This window comes from Lichenostomus cassidix, chromosome Z, assembly GCF_008360975.1.
Source record: "Lichenostomus cassidix isolate B80296 chromosome Z, HeHo_3.0, whole genome shotgun sequence".
Classification (NCBI taxonomy): domain Eukaryota; kingdom Metazoa; phylum Chordata; class Aves; order Passeriformes; family Meliphagidae; genus Lichenostomus; species Lichenostomus cassidix.
In genome coordinates, this window is record NC_139511.1 from 36,420,621 (window position 1) to 36,439,140 (window position 18,520).

At 39.7% G+C, this 18,520-nt stretch overlaps 1 protein-coding gene across 1 annotated transcript in view; it reads right to left on the reverse strand.

Annotated features, from left to right (window-relative positions):
- ERCC6L2 (ERCC excision repair 6 like 2) overlaps positions 1-18,520 on the reverse strand; it is a 65,392-nt gene that overhangs the window by 21,266 nt on the left and 25,606 nt on the right. The window contains exons 10-13 of the mRNA XM_085043009.1: positions 17,400-17,471; positions 16,075-16,220; positions 3,848-3,943; positions 2,392-2,491 (exon numbers count right to left, since the gene is read on the reverse strand). Of these exons, the coding sequence (XP_084899135.1) occupies positions 2,392-2,491; positions 3,848-3,943; positions 16,075-16,220; positions 17,400-17,471 (414 nt within the window). The remainder of the gene's footprint in view (positions 1-2,391; positions 2,492-3,847; positions 3,944-16,074; positions 16,221-17,399; positions 17,472-18,520) is intronic.

Consider the following 18,520-nt stretch of genomic DNA (forward strand, 5'->3'; position numbering starts at 1 on the left):
AAAAATACAAGTCAATTAAAAAAAGAAAAAAAAGAAAAAAAGAAAAAAAGCACAAGACTTATACCTGCTTTTAAGATTTATACATGCTTTTTGGAAATCCAAACAGACAATATCCTGGTCTCCACTTCTACAAGATCACAACTCCGAAGATCTTGGTGAAGCAGGCTCCCCTCCTTCAGGATTTTAGTGAATATCATTGGTTGTAATCCGCTATTGCTCATTTTATTAGCCTTTCTGAGACTTCTCCTATTGATACTTGCTGTTGAAAGGAATTCTCAGAAGTACTTTGCACAAGAGAAACTTTGGAGCAGGATCCTCTCAAAGCTTTTCCATGAATGTGCACGTGAAGAATACATTAAGTTAAGGGTTTCTATTTTTTTTTTTTTTTTTTTTTTGCAATGAACACTCTTAAACCTTACTAAAGTCCACAGAGCAGTACAATTTGTGGTCCTGATGTGTTAAAAACCTAAACTATTAGCTTTTATGTTCTTAGACTACTGTCCAATAAATTTAGTTTTAGGACTTACCATGCATTATATTTAATCTGCCTTTCTAGTATATTATTTCAACTATTAAAACATCTTAATTCTGAGCTTCTTATACAGAATCTCTGCAAATTTCCCTATTACCTGTTCAGCCCATTACCTACTTCTTTTAATTTTTCTGTAAGTTTCCTCTTTTTTACTTAGATAATTTTGTCAAAATTGAACAGCACTCTAATTGCTTTTTGGCTTCTACAAAACAGACTTTAAGTGAGATAAGTCACTGTTACACTTCCAAAAGTAGCATTTTAAAGTAAACCATACATATTACTTAACAATAGATCGAGATCTGATCTTCCTGAGGATAAATGCCTTTTTATGACAATCTGCTCTGAGAAATCAGATGATCTTAGAACCTTATTTTTATTTGTCACTTAGATCTGAGGAGAATATTAACAGTCTCTTTACTGCTGCATTTCTTACTCACTCAACCTCCAAATTCCTCCTTGTATATAACCCAGCTACAAGTGCTTGCCACTGAAGACTCATTAACAACTTTTTATTTTTATGGAAAAAAATTCAAATTATTAGGTTAATTCCTCAAGTCTGATGAAGTTTTTTTAAATATATAGCATCATTCTCCCACTAAGGTGACCTACTTTTGTCTTGTCTATGCAATGCATTCTTCAGGACAACTGTATCCCAATGGTTTTCTTCCTTTCTCCAAGTTTACATGCCTATAACATCAGGACTTGAAAAATCAATAATTTCTCAACTTTCAACTTTTGTTGAGAAAAACACGTTCATATTGCTTCTAGTTCCCTATTATTTTGTGGCCTGTTCTTTGCTGACCATGTCTGAGTTTGCTTATTTTTTGTTTCAATTCTAATCTCATCAGGAAACAGTTCCTAGATTATGTGTTCCTCAAACCACACACTTTTCTTTTCGTAATCTTAGGTACTGAAGTTCTGGTTTAGGAATGATTTTCGCCAATTTAGTGCTCCCACCGAAACATTACAAACCATACCCTGTCCCCCTGCAGGAGGCTGAAGAGGAGAATTGGAGGCTCAAAAGGTGAAGATTAAGGGGTGAGAGAAGAACAATTTCCCAGAAACAGCAGTGAAGCAAGAAACAAACAATAATAGTAACAATATGAATAAGAGTGTACAAGAGAGGTGAACGACTCACAGACAATTGCTCACCACTTGGCAAGCCCTGACAAAACCCAACCTCTCGCTCCACGCCTTTACACAACCCAGAGGAGACCACTTCCCCCATTCACCAAAAATGATGGGAGGTGGTATACAATAGCCATGCCCCTTTCTGGCTACTGCAAAAATTAACCCTGTCCTGGCCAGAACCAGGACAAAGCCTATCAATCCAAGTCAAAAAATCTAGAGTGCAACTGAGCCAGGCTGAGTGTTCCAGCAAGCAGAATCACTTCTCATCTTCATAATAGGACCAATAACATTTTCCTCTCCTTTTACGAGCAAGTTCCCAGAAACAGGAAAGTCACAATGCCTCTTGCTTTTCTATAGCACCAACAAGATTTCTGCTTTATTTTCTCCAGACTTCTGTGAGAAAAAGCTGTCTGAATCAGAGTGCTGCAGATACAATTATCACAGTTGTACTTTACAAGTCTTCAAATAAAAGCAGTTCTCTGTATAAACTGAATAAAATGTACATTGCATAATTAAAGTGGCAATAGTTACAGAAAAACTTGAATACAAATATAATTCTGTTCCATTCTTTGACAATTGCTAAACAATGTATCTTTGCTTAGTAAATTAAGGTAACAGCATATACCATAAACTCAAGGTAAACTACAATTTTACTATAGGCTAGATTAGCTTTCAATCCCTGAAACTGCTAGGAAGCGCTCCTCATTTAAGCGGTTTGTCAACTTTACCTGTTTATAAACTTGTCGCAAGTACATCATCTCTTCCACAGTTCCCAAGGATATCAGTCTAAACACTTTAACAGCTCGGTACTGGCCAATTCGATAAGCTCTGCAAGGACAGTGGCACATTAGAAACATTTTAAGAAATGAGAACTCTTAGGGGTAGTAATAAACAATAAACAAAATAATAAATATATAAAAGCACTCTAATAAAACAGGACTATTCTAAATCATGCGTATGTTCATTGGGTTATTTTCCTTACTCTTCCAGATTTTCCTCAGTAATTAATTCCCTTTTCCTTTACCTTTAGTATCCCATATTTCTCTCCAGGCCTACCCAGTTTAAAAAAAGCTTTCTCCTCATGTTATATCACAAGAACTGTCTTTCTTCTCCTTCAGGAAACACATCTTCCACTCCGTTTATCTCAGGTTTGTTTTGGTTTTTTTACCCTCTCTATCTTCACCTACTTTTGCTCCAAGTATTCTCCTATTTGCGTTATATAGGAATTAACTTATTGCTTACTTGGAGCCATCTGTTGTTTCTTAACTTTATAAATCACTTTACAAGATACAACATCATGAAAACAGCTAATGAACTCGCAGTGTTCCATTCAAATGGTAAATTCTGAGACTTCTAATAGGCTATATGCCACAAAAGTCACAAGAGGCTAAAACAATTCATAATAATGTGATCTTACAATGATTCTTTAAAGACAGTCTTCAATACATGCTTCTGACACACATATTTCTCTATAACAGGTGCACATAAACAAGTCTTAGAAATCAGAAAGACCCTTAAAATGGAATTACATAATTGCATGAGATAACAGAAACAAGTTTGTTTCTGCTCATGAAAATATAAATCTACTGAATTTTGAAGCCTTTCAATATTCTTTACTTCAGTTACTCAAAGGTCTGTCCTGGATTCCTAGGAAAACATCCTACAGTCAAAAATCCTTGAAAGAAAAGTCTATATTACTGGAAATACTCCAGCACCATAATATCAGAGCTAAAAGTGAGTGCTAAAAAGACACTGATCTCCACAATGGTGAAGCAAAAGAGAACATAAACACTTGTCTTTTAGGGTTCTGGAATTCAAAACATCACTTGAATTAGGGTCAACTACAATGCACTCTGTCATGAAAAACATAAGGAAAATGTCATATGTACACACATATTCTAGAGATCACAAAAAGTTACAGTAACCATGGGGAGTTTCTTACTGAGTTCTTTTGGCCCACTGTCACAAGAAAGAAATAAAGGAAAATAAGTTGTAAAATTTAGTGTTAAAAATAATCACATCAAAGCTAAAAACGAACTTAGCTGAACTTTTCCTGTTGCCTTGTGAATGAGTCAGACGATATAAAAAATCTTCTTACTTGAGGAAAGTTTTAGCTGGACAATCAGATTACAGAATGAAAGGAAGAGAACAACATGGATCAAGTTCTGTATTTTGAGAGTGTACCTGTCAATTGCTTGAAGATCATTTGCTGGATTCCATGTAGGATCAAACAGTATAACAACATTGGCACCAACAAAATTAAGACCCAGTCCACCAGCCCTAAAAATATAAAAATGAAAAAACAGAACCATATGATAGTAAGGAAAACACTGAAACCAGATTGTTCTGTATTGGTCCATATTGGCATACCCTTTCCCAAAATAAAAAGAAATAACACATTAAAGATAGTGAAAAGAGTGCAGTACAGCTTTGTGTTACTGCTATACTGATAATCACCAAGTACTCAAATAACCACAGTTATAAAATGCAGTCTTGTCAGGTAAATATCAAGATTGTTACAGATTGTATGAATAGTTGAGTCATAACCAACTGCTATAAAATTACTTAGTAAAAATCTCAGTTGCTGCTTCATTTCCATTAAGTCCTGCACAAGCCAATTCCCCCAAATACTATACAGAAATTCATAATCACTTTTATGCCAGTTAACATTATGGAAGCAGGAAAATTGCAGGTGAAATTTTACTTCCTCTGATCCCAGCACACAGAGTTTTCAACAATAAAACTATGCAGCTTCCACATTCCAAAACGGTCACAATCCCAGCTAAGTCATACCCGCAAGCATTAACAGATATGCTTACTATTAAGTGTATTTGTGCAGCAAGTTACTCAGCTGTTAAAAACACAGTTGGCCACACAGCTGCATATGAGCAACATTCATATCAGCCATTAAAAGGAAAAAAGTCACTGTCAGAAAATTCTCTGCTCTGGGGGTTAGGAGTCACAGGGGTACCAGTTACGTCATCTTAAAACATTCAACAGCTGTCGAGTGCTTTCAGGTAAAACCTACAAACCAGAAAAGAATTCGAGCATATGTCTAATCTGAGGCAGCTAACTGCTAAACCCTACAAAACTGCTCAGTTACTTGGACTTTGGCATGATCATAACTGAATGATTTGAGAGGAACAAAAGTGAGGAAAATACTACTTCTCATCCAGCTGTAAAGCAAGAAAACACTGAAAATTCTTTTTGATTGGCTCAACCAACTATTGTACAAAAAAGACAAGTTCCTATACAAGCACCTGCTAAATACAAAACAATTCTTCACTGTTACGGCCCAAGCAGCTGAGATAGAACTCAGTGCCCTTGAGAATGTGGAGGATTGGGATGAAATGAGAGAAGTGCCAGAAGAAAGTGAAGAAGAAATGGATTATCCCAGCAACCTCCCAGAAAAGTATTACAAATAGTATGAGCCGTTATCTCTCCCCAACCACTCGACGCCTGCATATCTCAGAGTTAGACATTGGTAAATTTAGACTGTAAATTATTTGTATTCACTTTTCTATTTGTTCTGAAAACTTGTAAACCCGCCTAGTTATGTGCCCTTATAACCTGTTGTAGAGCCTTTGTTCTGGGCTCTTCAGATGTCTCTCCAAACTCTCCTATCCCCTATGTAACCCCCAATAAAGCTGAAGAGACCTCATCTCGTCCCCTCGCCTGAGTCGACTTCCAGAAGCCCAAATTCATCTCCTGTGTTGCTCAAAACAGCCCTTCTCCCCACTGAATGAACTTTCCTGTGGCATTTAAAGCACTTCTGGTTATGACTTCAGAAGTAGCCGCCGCAGATGGTGCCCCGTGTGAGGAAAACCACAGATGAGCCATCGTGTGAGGAACATCGTGGGAGAAGACGCTGAAACCGCGTGAAAAGAAGAAACCGGGAGAAACAGCAAAAAACCGGATTTCAAACCCCTCCGAAAAGCCGCGGCTGCAGCCTGCTGCCGAGCGGAGGAGGGAGAGCCCAAAACACCCGCAGCCACATTCCAGCAACGCGTGAATTTTCCACCTGAGAGCAACACCAAAACTTTCCAGCTTTTGTGGGAGCCTACGCCCGATCGAAGCGAGCGTGGACGCCTGGAACGCGACCTCGCGACACCGACTTTTCTTTGCCCCTGACCTCCTCACGGAACAGGACCCACGAGTGGTGTAAGTCCCCCGTGACACTGTGGGAGTGGGAGAGGGAGTCCCCACCCAGTGCCCCTGCAGGGCAGAGAACGAGTCTCGCTGTAGGGGGAGGGTCAGAGGAACTGTTTTAGTTTTTGTTTTTTGTTTTTCGGCTTAGAAAAAGACCACCCCCCCCGCTTGGAAGCAATGGGCTGCTCTTTTTCTAAAGTCGCGAATCTGAGAGGCGAGATTGAGTCCAAATTAACCACACTTTTAGTTCAGAACGAAGTTTTCTTTAAGAAAAGCCATTTAACATCTTTAATACGTTTTATTTTAAAATATTGTCCCCCCGAACACCCACAAGACATCCTTTCAGGGGATTTCTGGGACGAACTGTCCGAAAAAATCTCCTTTCAATGCCGTTTACAAGAAAAATTAGCCCTCCGATTATACCCCCTAGTCTCCAAAACTCACAGTTTAGTAACTGCTGCTGAAAAGCTTTCTTTCCCCAGTTCCCCTTTATTATCCCAACACCCTTCTCCTTACCCCTCTATCCTAAAAGGAGCGAGAAATCCCCAGGTAAACCGTAAAAGTACGCCCAGGAGCTGCCTGCGCTGGGACCCGCGGGTTTCTCTCTCCCCCCGAACCCCAGACAGAGACTGCAGCTCTGTTTCTACTCCTCCCTCAACCCCTCTTACCCCTAGTCCGCGCTTTCCCCGATCTCGGAAAAATAAAACCAGGTCCGCGCCAAAAAACGCTGAAAAATCCACCCCAGACCGCGCGGAATCCAGACAAAAGAATTATGGCCGCAACCATGCCTGCCTCCGTGGGCGTGCCCGACGTTCCCCTTCCCAGCATTCGTCGCGAGCATCTTCTTCCCAGCATTCCCCTTCCCCCTCTCCTTCCGCCCAATCGCGTCATGACTTCCTCCTATCTACTCCTCCATGTTTACCCGCAAAAGCCTCCCGCTGCTTTCGCCGCGGGAACAGAACCCACTCCTACCATGATCTCACTCCCTCCTCCCTTTCCCTAGATCCACCCCCTTCACTCCCTCTCCCAACCCTGTCCACCGCCTCCTCCATGACGCCAGAGGGGCGGTCCGAACCCCGCAAAACACCTCCGGAGAAATTTCTCATGGGCGCAGCCATCTTGACAGGAACTTCAGCATGTCAACATCCGGTGGTCAGACCCTCATAGCTGCGCCCGCCCAGAGGCGGAAAAAGCATCCACCTCCTTCACCCCAACACCCCTCTCAATCCCAACTCTCTCCTAATTCTAATCACAGTTCCCCCAGTCCCTCACCACCCCCGATGAGCATCCACAGAGGCAAAACACAAGCTGTCACTTGGTTTCCAATTCCACATTCAGTGAGAGAAAAAGTTTTAAAAGCTGCAAAAAATTTTGGCCAAAATTCAACCTATTTTAATTCATATTTAGATTCAATACTCCAATCAGAAACCCGTTGTCCAGTAGACATTCGAAGCATTATAGCAGTGCTATTAACACCAGCACAAATGACACTCTGGGAATCACATTTTAAACGGAGAGTCCAATCTCTTTTAACAAATTATAAAACAAACCCCAACCTGCAACACCTAACAATGTCAATTCTCATTGGATCAGAAGAAGGATTTAATAATCCGATTGAACAAGTGAAAATCATTACAAAATCAATTCAATTAGATTTAATAACAGCAGCACTTAATGCCTTAAAGGCTGTTCCTTCAAAACCAGAAACCTTAGTACCTTTCATGTATATCAAACAAGGCCAAACTGAATTATTTACTGATTTCATTGACAGGCTGTCAGCAGCCATTGAAAAGCAATTTAAAAATCCTGAACAGCAAGAAGAAGTCATAATTCAAACAGCCTCTGTGAATGCAAATCCCAGATGCAGGCAAATCATCTCATCTTTACCCCCAAGCACAGAAATTACCTTATCATTACTAATCGAAGCCTGTTCACGTCCATCTCTTGAACCCCCTCTCCGAGTACCACAATTCCCTAAAGCCTATACTTCCCGACCTCAATCCCATTCCAATCCACAATCACAATATACCTGCCACAATTGTGGCCAGCATGGCCATTTGGCAAGAAACTGTCCCAATATTTCCCTCTCACGTTCTTCTCCTTTTCCTCCGAGAACACCTACGGAATCCCACACTGGAACCCCAAACACCTCGCGCCCTGCGTCACAACAACCTACACCTCAAATCGCCAGAAAACCCTCCATTCGTTTCAATCCAGCCGCAAATGAGTCATCAAAAAACTAAATTATGAACGCGAACACTCACCGCGTGCAGAAAAAAATAGTGAGACCCAAGAACTGAACTGGACATCTGAATCAGACACCGATGATGACATGTTCCAGCATTTGCTGCCAACAGACCCTGACCAAGGACACACAACATCTGTATTCTGGTCAGAAAACCTAGCAAAATCTCGTCCTTTGCTGACAGCATCCTTAACATTAAATGGAAAGACAATTACTCTTACTGGACTAGTGGACTCTGGAGCAGACATCACCATCATTGCACACCGAGATTGGCCTTCCCAATGGCCTCTCACTGATTCCACTACACCCATTATGGGAGTGGGAGGAAATGCACAGGCACGTCGAAGTGCCCAAACAGTTGTTTGTATAAATGTAGAAGGAGTAAAAGGCACTGTCCGTCCCTTTGTGGCGGACCTCTCATACAGTCTGTGGGGGAGAGATTTGCTCTGCCAATGGGGAGCAAAAATTATCATTCCTTCTCCTAAAGAGCAGGTTTTTTCCACCGGGGCCGTGGTGGAGGGCGCTATCCCACGTCTTAATTGGCTGAAAGAAGAACCTGTGTGGATTGATCCATGGCCCCTGCCCCTTGAAAAATTGAAAGCCCTCAAAACCCTAGTGGCAGAGCAACTTGCAAAAGGACGAATTGTTCCTTCAACAAGCCCGTGGAACTCTCCAATCTTTGTTATCAGAAAACCTGGTAAGGACGAATGGAGACTTCTCCATGACCTTCGAGAAATTAACAAGGCCATGGAGGACATGGGATCTCTCCAACCCGGATTACCATCTCCGGCCCTTTTACCCTCAGACTGGAAATTGGCTGTCCTTGATCTGAAAGATGCTTTCTTTAGCATTCCACTCCACCCTGCAGATCAAGCCAAATTTGCATTTTCAGTGCCTTCTCTGAACAACTCAGAACCACTCCAAAGGTTTCAGTGGACTGTTCTCCCTCAGGGGATGAAAAACTCACCTGCAATTTGTCAACAATATATTGCACGAGTTCTCGCCCCTGTGAGACGACAGTTTCCTGAAGTCCGCATTCTGCATTACATGGATGACATTCTGGTGTGTGCTCCAACAAGCCCAGAAGTTGAAAAAGTGCTCACAATTGTTTCACATGTTTTCACAAAAGCAGGTTTTGATATAAGACCAGACAAAATCCAAAAAACAACACCAGTGAAATACCTGGGTTGTACCATTCATGATCGTACTATCCGTCCTCAATGTTTGAAAATTGGAAACCTCCCACGCACATTGCGTGATTTACATCAACTGTGTGGCTCCGTGAATTGGGTAAGGCCTCTCCTAGGTATCACAACTGAGGAAATGGCCCCCCTTTTCAACTGTTTAATCGGAGGGGGGGAGCTAGACTCCCCAAGAGAATTAACAGCAGAAGCTGTGGATGCACTGGGAAAGGTGGAAAAGGCCATATTGGAAAGGCAAGCCCACCGATATGACCCAAACCTACCTTTTGAGCTTGTGGTCCTGGGGGAAGGTCGATACATCCACGGGTTAATTTACCAGTGGAGTGTAGACCGACCTGATCCACTGCTTATCATCGAGTGGATCTTCCTCCCCCACCAGTTGGCGAAAACGTTAACTACCCGAGATGAATTTGTATCCAAGGTGATCAAAAAGGGTAGGTTAAGGCTCCGTACCTTAGCAGGTCAGGACTTTGTTTTCATACGTGTGCCTTACAAAGCTGAACAATTGGATTTTGAAATGCAATTCAATGAACCTCTGCAAATGGCTCTCGAAGGGTTCTCTGGCCAAATAACATCAAGCCATCAAAAACACAAACTTCTAAGTACAGCATTTAATTGGTTTGAAAAACCAAAACTGTCACAAAAACCAATTCCCAACGCCTTGACTGTATTTACAGATGGCTCAGGCACTTCCAAAAAGTCTGTTATGACTTGGAGGAACCCCGCCACAGGACAGTGGGAGTCCGATGTGCAAGTAATCGAGGGGTCCCCACAAGTTGCCGAGCTTGCTGCAGTGGTGAGATTGTTTGAAACATTTAAAGAACCTGTCAATGTTGTCACAGACTCTGCCTATGTGGCAGGAGTGACATTGAGAGCAGAAAATTCAGTCCTGAAACAAATTGACAATCCGAAAATCTTTTCTTTACTCCTGAGGCTTGTGACAGCCTTGTCCCACCGGGAGCATCCCTATTTTGTGATGCATGTAAGGTCACACTCCGACCTGCCAGGACCCATCGCCGATGGAAACAGTAGGGCTGATCAATTGGCAGCTTCTGCCCTGAAACCGAATACGCCAGACCACTTCAGCCAGGCAAAGTTGAGCCATCAATTTTTCCATCAAAATGCTCACGCCTTGGCCAGGCTATTCGGAATCTCTCAAGAACAAGCAAGAGCAATAACTAGGGCATGCCCTAACTGTGCCACCGACGATCTGCCCACTTACCCTATGGGTGTTAACCCTCGAGGAACTGAGAGTTGTCAGGTGTGGCAAACCGACGTCACACATGTTCCTGAATTTGGACGATTGAAATACGTCCATGTGTCAATGGACACATTTTCAGGAGCAATGTTTGCATCAGCCCACTCTGGGGAGAAAACAACAGACTGCATCAGGCATCTCACCCAAGCATTCGCCACACTGGGCATCCCGGGGCAAATCAAAACTGACAACGGCCCTGCATACTCATCCAAACGATTCAATAAATTCCTCGAAGAATGGGGGATCAGCCATGTCACCGGCATCCCTCACTCGCCGACAGGCCAAGCAATTGTCGAGAGGGCCCATCGGACCCTCAAAACGACACTTTACAGACAGCTGGGGACCACAACAGAAGTCACCACACCTCACCTCCGGTTGGCCAAGGCGCTCTATGTCATCAACTTTTTAAATGCCTCGGCCGAGGAGCCCATGCCGCCTATATTTAGGCACTTCATAAACGACAAGAGAGGAAAATTGAAAATACAACCACCTGTGTTGGTTCGGAATTTGGAAACTTTAAACATTGAAGGACCATTTCCCCTGGTAACCTGGGGACGTGGTTACGCGTGCGTATCCACGCCTACCGGGCCCAGGTGGGTTCCAGCAAAATGCGTCAAGCCATACACAGCTGAAGATTTCAAACACCATCCCCCTCGAGTGAATTTCGCGAAACCAAAACAAAAATTCAAACCCAGTTGGGAACGACTTTCAGTCCTCAACTGGAAACAACAGAAAAAAATTAGACTTAAAGATCCCCCTTTAGTTAAAATACCTCTTGAATCATACATATATTCCCTAGCAAATTTTGACTTCCCGAAACCAAAAATTCTTCAGTATTGGGAAGACCCTTTTAAGTTTAAAAATGTTATTTTTGTTTAATCATGTTTGTTTTGTAGGTTTCACGATGCTTCCCTCGTGAAAACCTTGGTGTCAGTCGTTCTCATTGTCACGTTTGTTCTTTACTGTTTGTGTATATGCAAATCTATCATTGTAAAGGCAGTTTTATCCTTTTTATTTGAAAACAAACGGGGAGATGTTACGGCCCAAGCAGCTGAGATAGAACTCAGTGCCCTTGAGAATGTGGAGGATTGGGATGAAATGAGAGAAGTGCCAGAAGAAAGTGAAGAAGAAATGGATTATCCCAGCAACCTCCCAGAAAAGTATTACAAATAGTATGAGCCGTTATCTCTCCCCAACCACTCGACGCCTGCATATCTCAGAGTTAGACATTGGTAAATTTAGACTGTAAATTACTTGTATTCACTTTTCTATTTGTTCTGAAAACTTGTAAACCCGCCTAGTTATGTGCCCTTATAAACTGTTGTAGAGCCTTTGTTCTGGGCTCTTCAGATGTCTCTCCAAACTCTCCTATCCCCTATGTAACCCCCAATAAAGCTGAAGAGACCTCATCTCGTCCCCTCGCCTGAGTCGACTTCCAGAAGCCCAAATTCATCTCCTGTGTTGCTCAAAACAGCCCTTCTCCCCACTGAATGAACTTTCCTGTGGCATTTAAAGCACTTCTGGTTATGACTTCAGAAGTAGCCGCCGCACTTCACATTGATACAGGCATCACTAATTTCAAGCGTGTTATTTTCCTGCAAGAGGTACTGCAAAATTGAAAAACTCAATCCCATTTAATTTATCAAGCACCCGGTTTAAGAGATTACTTTAAATTGTGCTTGTTTGAAGGAGACAAGAAAGGTAAATTTTTCAAGTGTAAGACTGAATGGAGACAGAAACCAAAAGCATACGGAGCGCCACAACCTTTTGGTTTTCATGGACTCAATGTAAATGCAGTTGTGGCCTTTTCCTTCCAAGTGTGGTATAGTTTCAGATTAGTTAAATCTGGAAAGGGAGTGGATATGGCAACCTGCCAATATTACTGGATGTTCCCAGAGGACGCTTGTTCTTAAAGTGTGAAATACTGGATAACAGTATTTGGGTTGGGGTCTTTTTTCAGAATACATTATGGTATTTTTGAAATTTAGTTTCCTTTTAATGAAAACAGAGTTTAGCCTCCCCCCAAACCAGCCCTGCAGTTGAACTGAAATGTAAGTCAAGATGTAAAACAGACTGTCCATAAAAATTAACAAAAAGGATAATTAGCTTAATAATAATTTTACCTGTCATGCTTTTAGGTATGACCCAAAATTTAGATAGTCCAAAATAGAAAAGAATGGCTCCCGTATCCTTCATGGACAGAACAAATGCAGTAGTTTGTTTTAAGGTATGTCCTCCATTTTACCTATCATTTTAACTAGCTGTTAGTCATTACTGCAATTTAGTCCACGTAAATTACTATAATATGGCTTAAATAAAGAGTTTTGTTAAAAAGAACAGTTTTCAAATTATCATCTTATTTAAAATTGCACAACTTAATGCCTCAATGTTCAGAAGGTACAGAACAGTACTGCATTAGGAAAGGTTCTATGAAAGCCCTGACTAAGTAATTCTGTTTACCAATCTAGGATTTTTATAGTTTCTATGTTCTCTATTTCAGTGAGATTTTGTGGCTGAAAGTTCTTTGAATGTTATCATATGCGCACTAAAAGTTGTTTGAAACACTGCTGTGAAGAATTAAAGCTAAATGAAGCCCTGTAAAAGCAGAAAGTAATGAACAGCAGTCCAGTAATGGACAGTAATAGAAAATACTGCAGGTAGAATGGAAGTGGATATGTAACCTTTCATGATGAAAACTACCTACAAATTTCTCTAGATACTTCTCTTTACATAAAAAGAAAACTGAGAAGAAGAAATGGATTTTCATTAACAGTTATTCTGATGGAATTAATCTAGAGAAAGATCAGCATATAAAAATCCAGAAACAGTGATTTAAAGGCAGGAATACTTGGTGCTCTTATTTATTCCAGAACACTAGGATGGAACAGACCTGTGTTGACTTTTGTACTTTCTCATAAACACAGTTTCCCTTCTTCAGGCTAAGCAGCATCATTGGAATTGAAAGCTCTGACATTCTCCTATCAAGTTACAGCAATTCCAGCAATTATTTTAATGTTTCTAAGCATGCCTAAAAATCCTCTTCTCTTCTAAATAATCACATATTTTCCCAGCAACACCAGTGCAGCACTGAAGTATTGTCAAAGAGATATCACTTCATGAGACTTAGAACTTCCAACAGGGGTACGCCTATTCTTCCCTAGCGCTCAAGCTGAAATTCATGATCTATACCTAATGGGTTGATGAAATTTATGAGCTCTGAAGAAATCCATTATATTTTCTCTCAACACCTATAAAATATGCTTATGTATAAAGCTGTATTAGTCACCAATAAAAACATTAGGCATAGCCACATGACTATGCTTGGTACCAGTATTAACTGGAAGACTTGAGGTCAAATATACAGATAGACAAACTTTTATCTTTTATTCTTTATTATTTTAATTTCTTTTTTAAGGTCCCATTTCTCAAAAAACTTAACCAATCAATTAAAATCAGGATTTTTAAAGCTCTATGGGCTATATATAGATGATTTTGGGTAAAAACAGCTTTTTGAAAGAAAAGGAATATAAAACAGGAACACTGCAAATTTAACAGTGAAGTCATCACCACTGCTGCGCTGTAATTCTCTGACTGGTGCTTTATGTTTTATAAGTTGCATATTAATTGTGCCAGTGAACGTAACAGCAGTCTCAAAATTACTATGCAGGGAATTCATCCTTTGCAGAATGCACTTACATAACCAAAAGACCGTGCAAGTATTTTCAGTGAAAATCAACATTTGGCTCTCTGAGCAACAAGACTTTCAGAACACACATAAATTGACTACACAGAACAGACAGCCAAAAACTTCACAAGAAAGTACAGGCAGACGAGCATGAACCAATTCTGCCAATGTATTCTGTACTGAAAAATACAGAATATACTGAAAAATATATTATTATTGTATATATACCTGAAATCTGAGTGAGAGGAAAGATTAACCTCTTGTAGAGTGGAACTAGGATATATTACTTTCTAATTTCCAAAGGATTACAAATATAAAGTTACTTCCATTACTGTGTATCAAACAAAAAAACAGGTCACTTCCTATTACCTGTAATAAACTAGACAAACAATTGCACCTTCTATTTTGCTTATGACACACAAGTTATATTGAGTGTAATCCCATCATGGTTTGCTCCTTTCATTTGTTCTACAAGATGAGTAACACTACAAACAACAGAATCAAGACTCTCTTCTCCAGCACCATCAGCAGGCAGAGAAGGCTCATCAGTCTCTATTCACAAGCTCTCAAAACAGAGAGGAAAAAGCTCATCTCTGTTAAACTGACCTTCATTTTTATTTCTATGTAAATTAATGAAAGAGAACTGATAGGGCTATGATTACAGGACTGACAGAAGCAAAAATTAGTCCTTCCTAATGCTAGAGATTCAGTAATTCCCCTCTGTCTTCAGAGACAAGGGGTATGGACTCATGAAGGTCTTAGAGAAGCTGATGGCCAGATAACATGGTTGACAGAGATTACAAACCAACGTGCATGACCAACACTACTAATCTCTTCACAATCCTACATATAAGCACCAGAGTATTTGAAGACTACTCCGACATCCACTTGCAATAGCCTACAAGATGATGTCTGACTTCTATTTAAGCAGAAGCAGTGTGGATCCTCCTAATTTCAATGCACACACTTTCAGTAAGGAAGAATTAAAGTGACTGTATACTCAACAATATTTCATCAAGTTTCACTGAGTTTTCTCCTCTGGGAAGGAGCCAAAAGGAGCAAAGCTTCTCTTTGCTCTCTTTCTGCCCTTGGCCAGTAGAAAACTTCATCCAATATGAAGCATGGAAATAACATGAATAAAACAAATAAATAGTCATTGTACTAACAATAAATCTGTTGAACATAATAATCTATTTAAAAATAATTCACCATCCATCATAAATTGATAAGCAAATCTGACAGGTAAATACATTTTTAAAAGATAACCAAGAATCTTGTTGAAACATTTTAAATAGACATGCTGCTAGCTAATTAATGTAATTAATTATTTGTAATACAGTATAAAATATTATATGATGTATGATATATTATGTATGATGTATGATATAATACATAGTTATCTATAAGAAATAATAGTAATACAATAATTAATAATTAGCAAGAGAATTTTTCAGTTCAATATGGCATTTCATATTCACATTCACTTGCTAGTTCTACTAGTATAATACAATAAATTGACTCTGTATACAACAAAATTAAAAGCCTTTTGTGGATAATGACATAGTAATAATGTATTAATAATGGTGTTTAAAACTGTTTCCTCAATCCTACAACAACTGGAAATCTAAAACCATCCAGAAGACCAGAAGACCCACTTCTTTCAGATCACAGAAATGATCTAAAAGAAGAGGAGAGGGGCAGGGAGGAAGTGTCCATATATTTTAAGACGCTTCAGACCAAAGCAGTAAGTCTACACTTACACTTTCCCAAAAGGTTAACCTATCACAAGCTCAGCAAGAAAAATGAAGAGTAACCCATTTATTGAACACTAGCTAGACATATTGAAACCAACTATAAGTTAAATTTTCTTACATTGTAGATACAAGACATATGTTAATTTCTTGAACGCTGTTGAACTCTCTTACAATTCTGATCCTGTCTTCTGACTTTGTATTTCCATCAAGCCTTCGGTAATCTAATCCAGATGCCATGCAGTACTGTTCTAGCACATCTAGCAACTGAGTGGAAAAATGAAGAAAAAAATAAAATAAATTTAGAAGATAATACTATCTTTTTAATTAAACATGATCACAGGGGGCATGTTTATCAAATATATTTTCAGTACACCACACATTGCAAATGAGAGTAAATCTCTGCCATTTTGGTATCAACATTCATGATTTTCATTAGCCGTGATTCTGCAGTACTCAAGGTGATTAATATCAATTCATATTGAGTGGTCTCACTCCATTCTCCAGCGCTGGCTGACTGCTTCACCTCTTACTGTCACTCACTTCATCCAACCCAATAAGCAGGCAGTCCACGTAAACAGCTTCCTCCCATTTTAGCAAGCTACAATTACTTGAAATACAGTAAATAGCACCGCAGCCAGCACAGAGTTCACAGTCAGACTTCAGGGACATGAAGTGAAAGAGACTGGAGTCACCAGCGATCAGTCCACTACTGGACACCATAAAACACTGCCTAAGACACATGAATACATTACTACTGCATCTAAACATTAAACTTGCATTTTTTCTTAAAGCAAAAAAGCAAAAAAAAAAAAAAAAAATTAGATATTTAAGACTCTGAACTGCCATTCGAATTACTAATTTTTTAAACACATTTTAGTGCTGTCATTACAAATATTTAAATAAAAAGCCGCAATACTATAGAGTGTTCTATTTCAGGAAACACATTATTCCCTAAAAATAAAATCAAGGATCAAGTCTCTTAAAAGTAAAATGTACATATACCTCTTGCTCCAATTAGACAGTTTCAAAGTCAAATCAACTGGTGTAGCAAGTCTCAGGATTGAAGCTTCATTGCTGCTGATGATCACAAGTCAGCAGGGCAAGGAAAGTGAACAACTTTCAATGCTAACACAAAGGTTTTACGATATCACAGTCATACTGTGCTCTAACTCAAGACATACCAGCTGAATTCAGCTATCTGCACCTGAAGTAATAGATCTATTTTAAAAATCTCTAGGGAAGGCAAAAGACTGTTATACTTGTTTTGCCATCATCATTTTTATCATGAGATAAGGTTTCAATATGCTTGTGGAGTACAGCACACTGTCCTCATAATTACTTCCCACAGCAATAAGGAAATGTGGTCGACAAGGTGTCACTTCAGTGATTCATGCTTCAGAACTTACTGCTGTGGTTAATTGATAAAAATCATACAGCGCTCACCTTTGTGGAAAAGGAGAAAAGAAGAACTTTATCCTTATTTTTTCGGAAGTGATTTATAAGCTGCTGAAGGACCTGTAAATGAACCACAGCAGAACAATGAAGACATTTTTATCTACAGGTCATCTCACACATACTTACTCTTGTTTTCAACCACTATACAGACTACACTGTACTTAATTATTTGCAAAGCCAAATAGAGGCATAACAAAAATCATTACCAACATAATAATGTGCCAAAGGTAAGGGAGATGCTGGACCTTTGCATTTTTCAGTGATGTATATGGAAATCCTACTGAGTAAAGGTCATCAGCCCACTAAGAGGTATATTCAGACAGTACTTGTGTCAGTGCATAGACTGCAACAAAAGGTTATTTATGCACTAGCTCAGATTCTGAGTTTTTGCATTTAAAAAATGCACACATTTAGCCTGAAAACTCCAAGGTCTGTTTAAACTTTCTGTCCTACTTCTCAGTTCAGAGTTTCTTGCAACTTGTCTTCTTAAAATAATCAGTGAGATGTATGCCCCTCCCCGCTCCCACTCTCATCTGTTGCTCTGTTTACAGTAGGATCCAGCTTCCCAGACTCTGCAGAGACCTTGAAATGCCAATAATCCGCCCACACACAACGTTCTTCTGGTGGGGAAGCAAATAATCCAGACCCTTGTGTACAATAGTGATACTGTTATTTTCAAAAGAAGCATGTCCACATCTGGCAATGGCAGCTCCAGAGCACTGTGCAGAAGCCATACACAATGGGAAAAGAGGAATTTGCTGTACCATGGCTATAGCTTTCTCCCACTGGGCAATAAATATTTTTGAAATTATATTTATTCACTGATAAATACATAAACTATTAATCAAGAATTATTTCACTAAAAGCCTAACAAATTTTTGACAATCAAATAATGATGACTGTTTATATAAATGTTAAAATTCTGGACAATATCTAGAACATAAAACAGTAATTATACATCACTTATGAGCTCCTTGGTAAATGTTGGCCGGTCTGTTACAAATGAAAACAAGGTACAAATGACAGATTATTTGCCTTGTCTCATTGCACATGAATACATAAACTAGGATTTATTTTACTGGGGAAAAAATCCACACTAGGCAATTTAA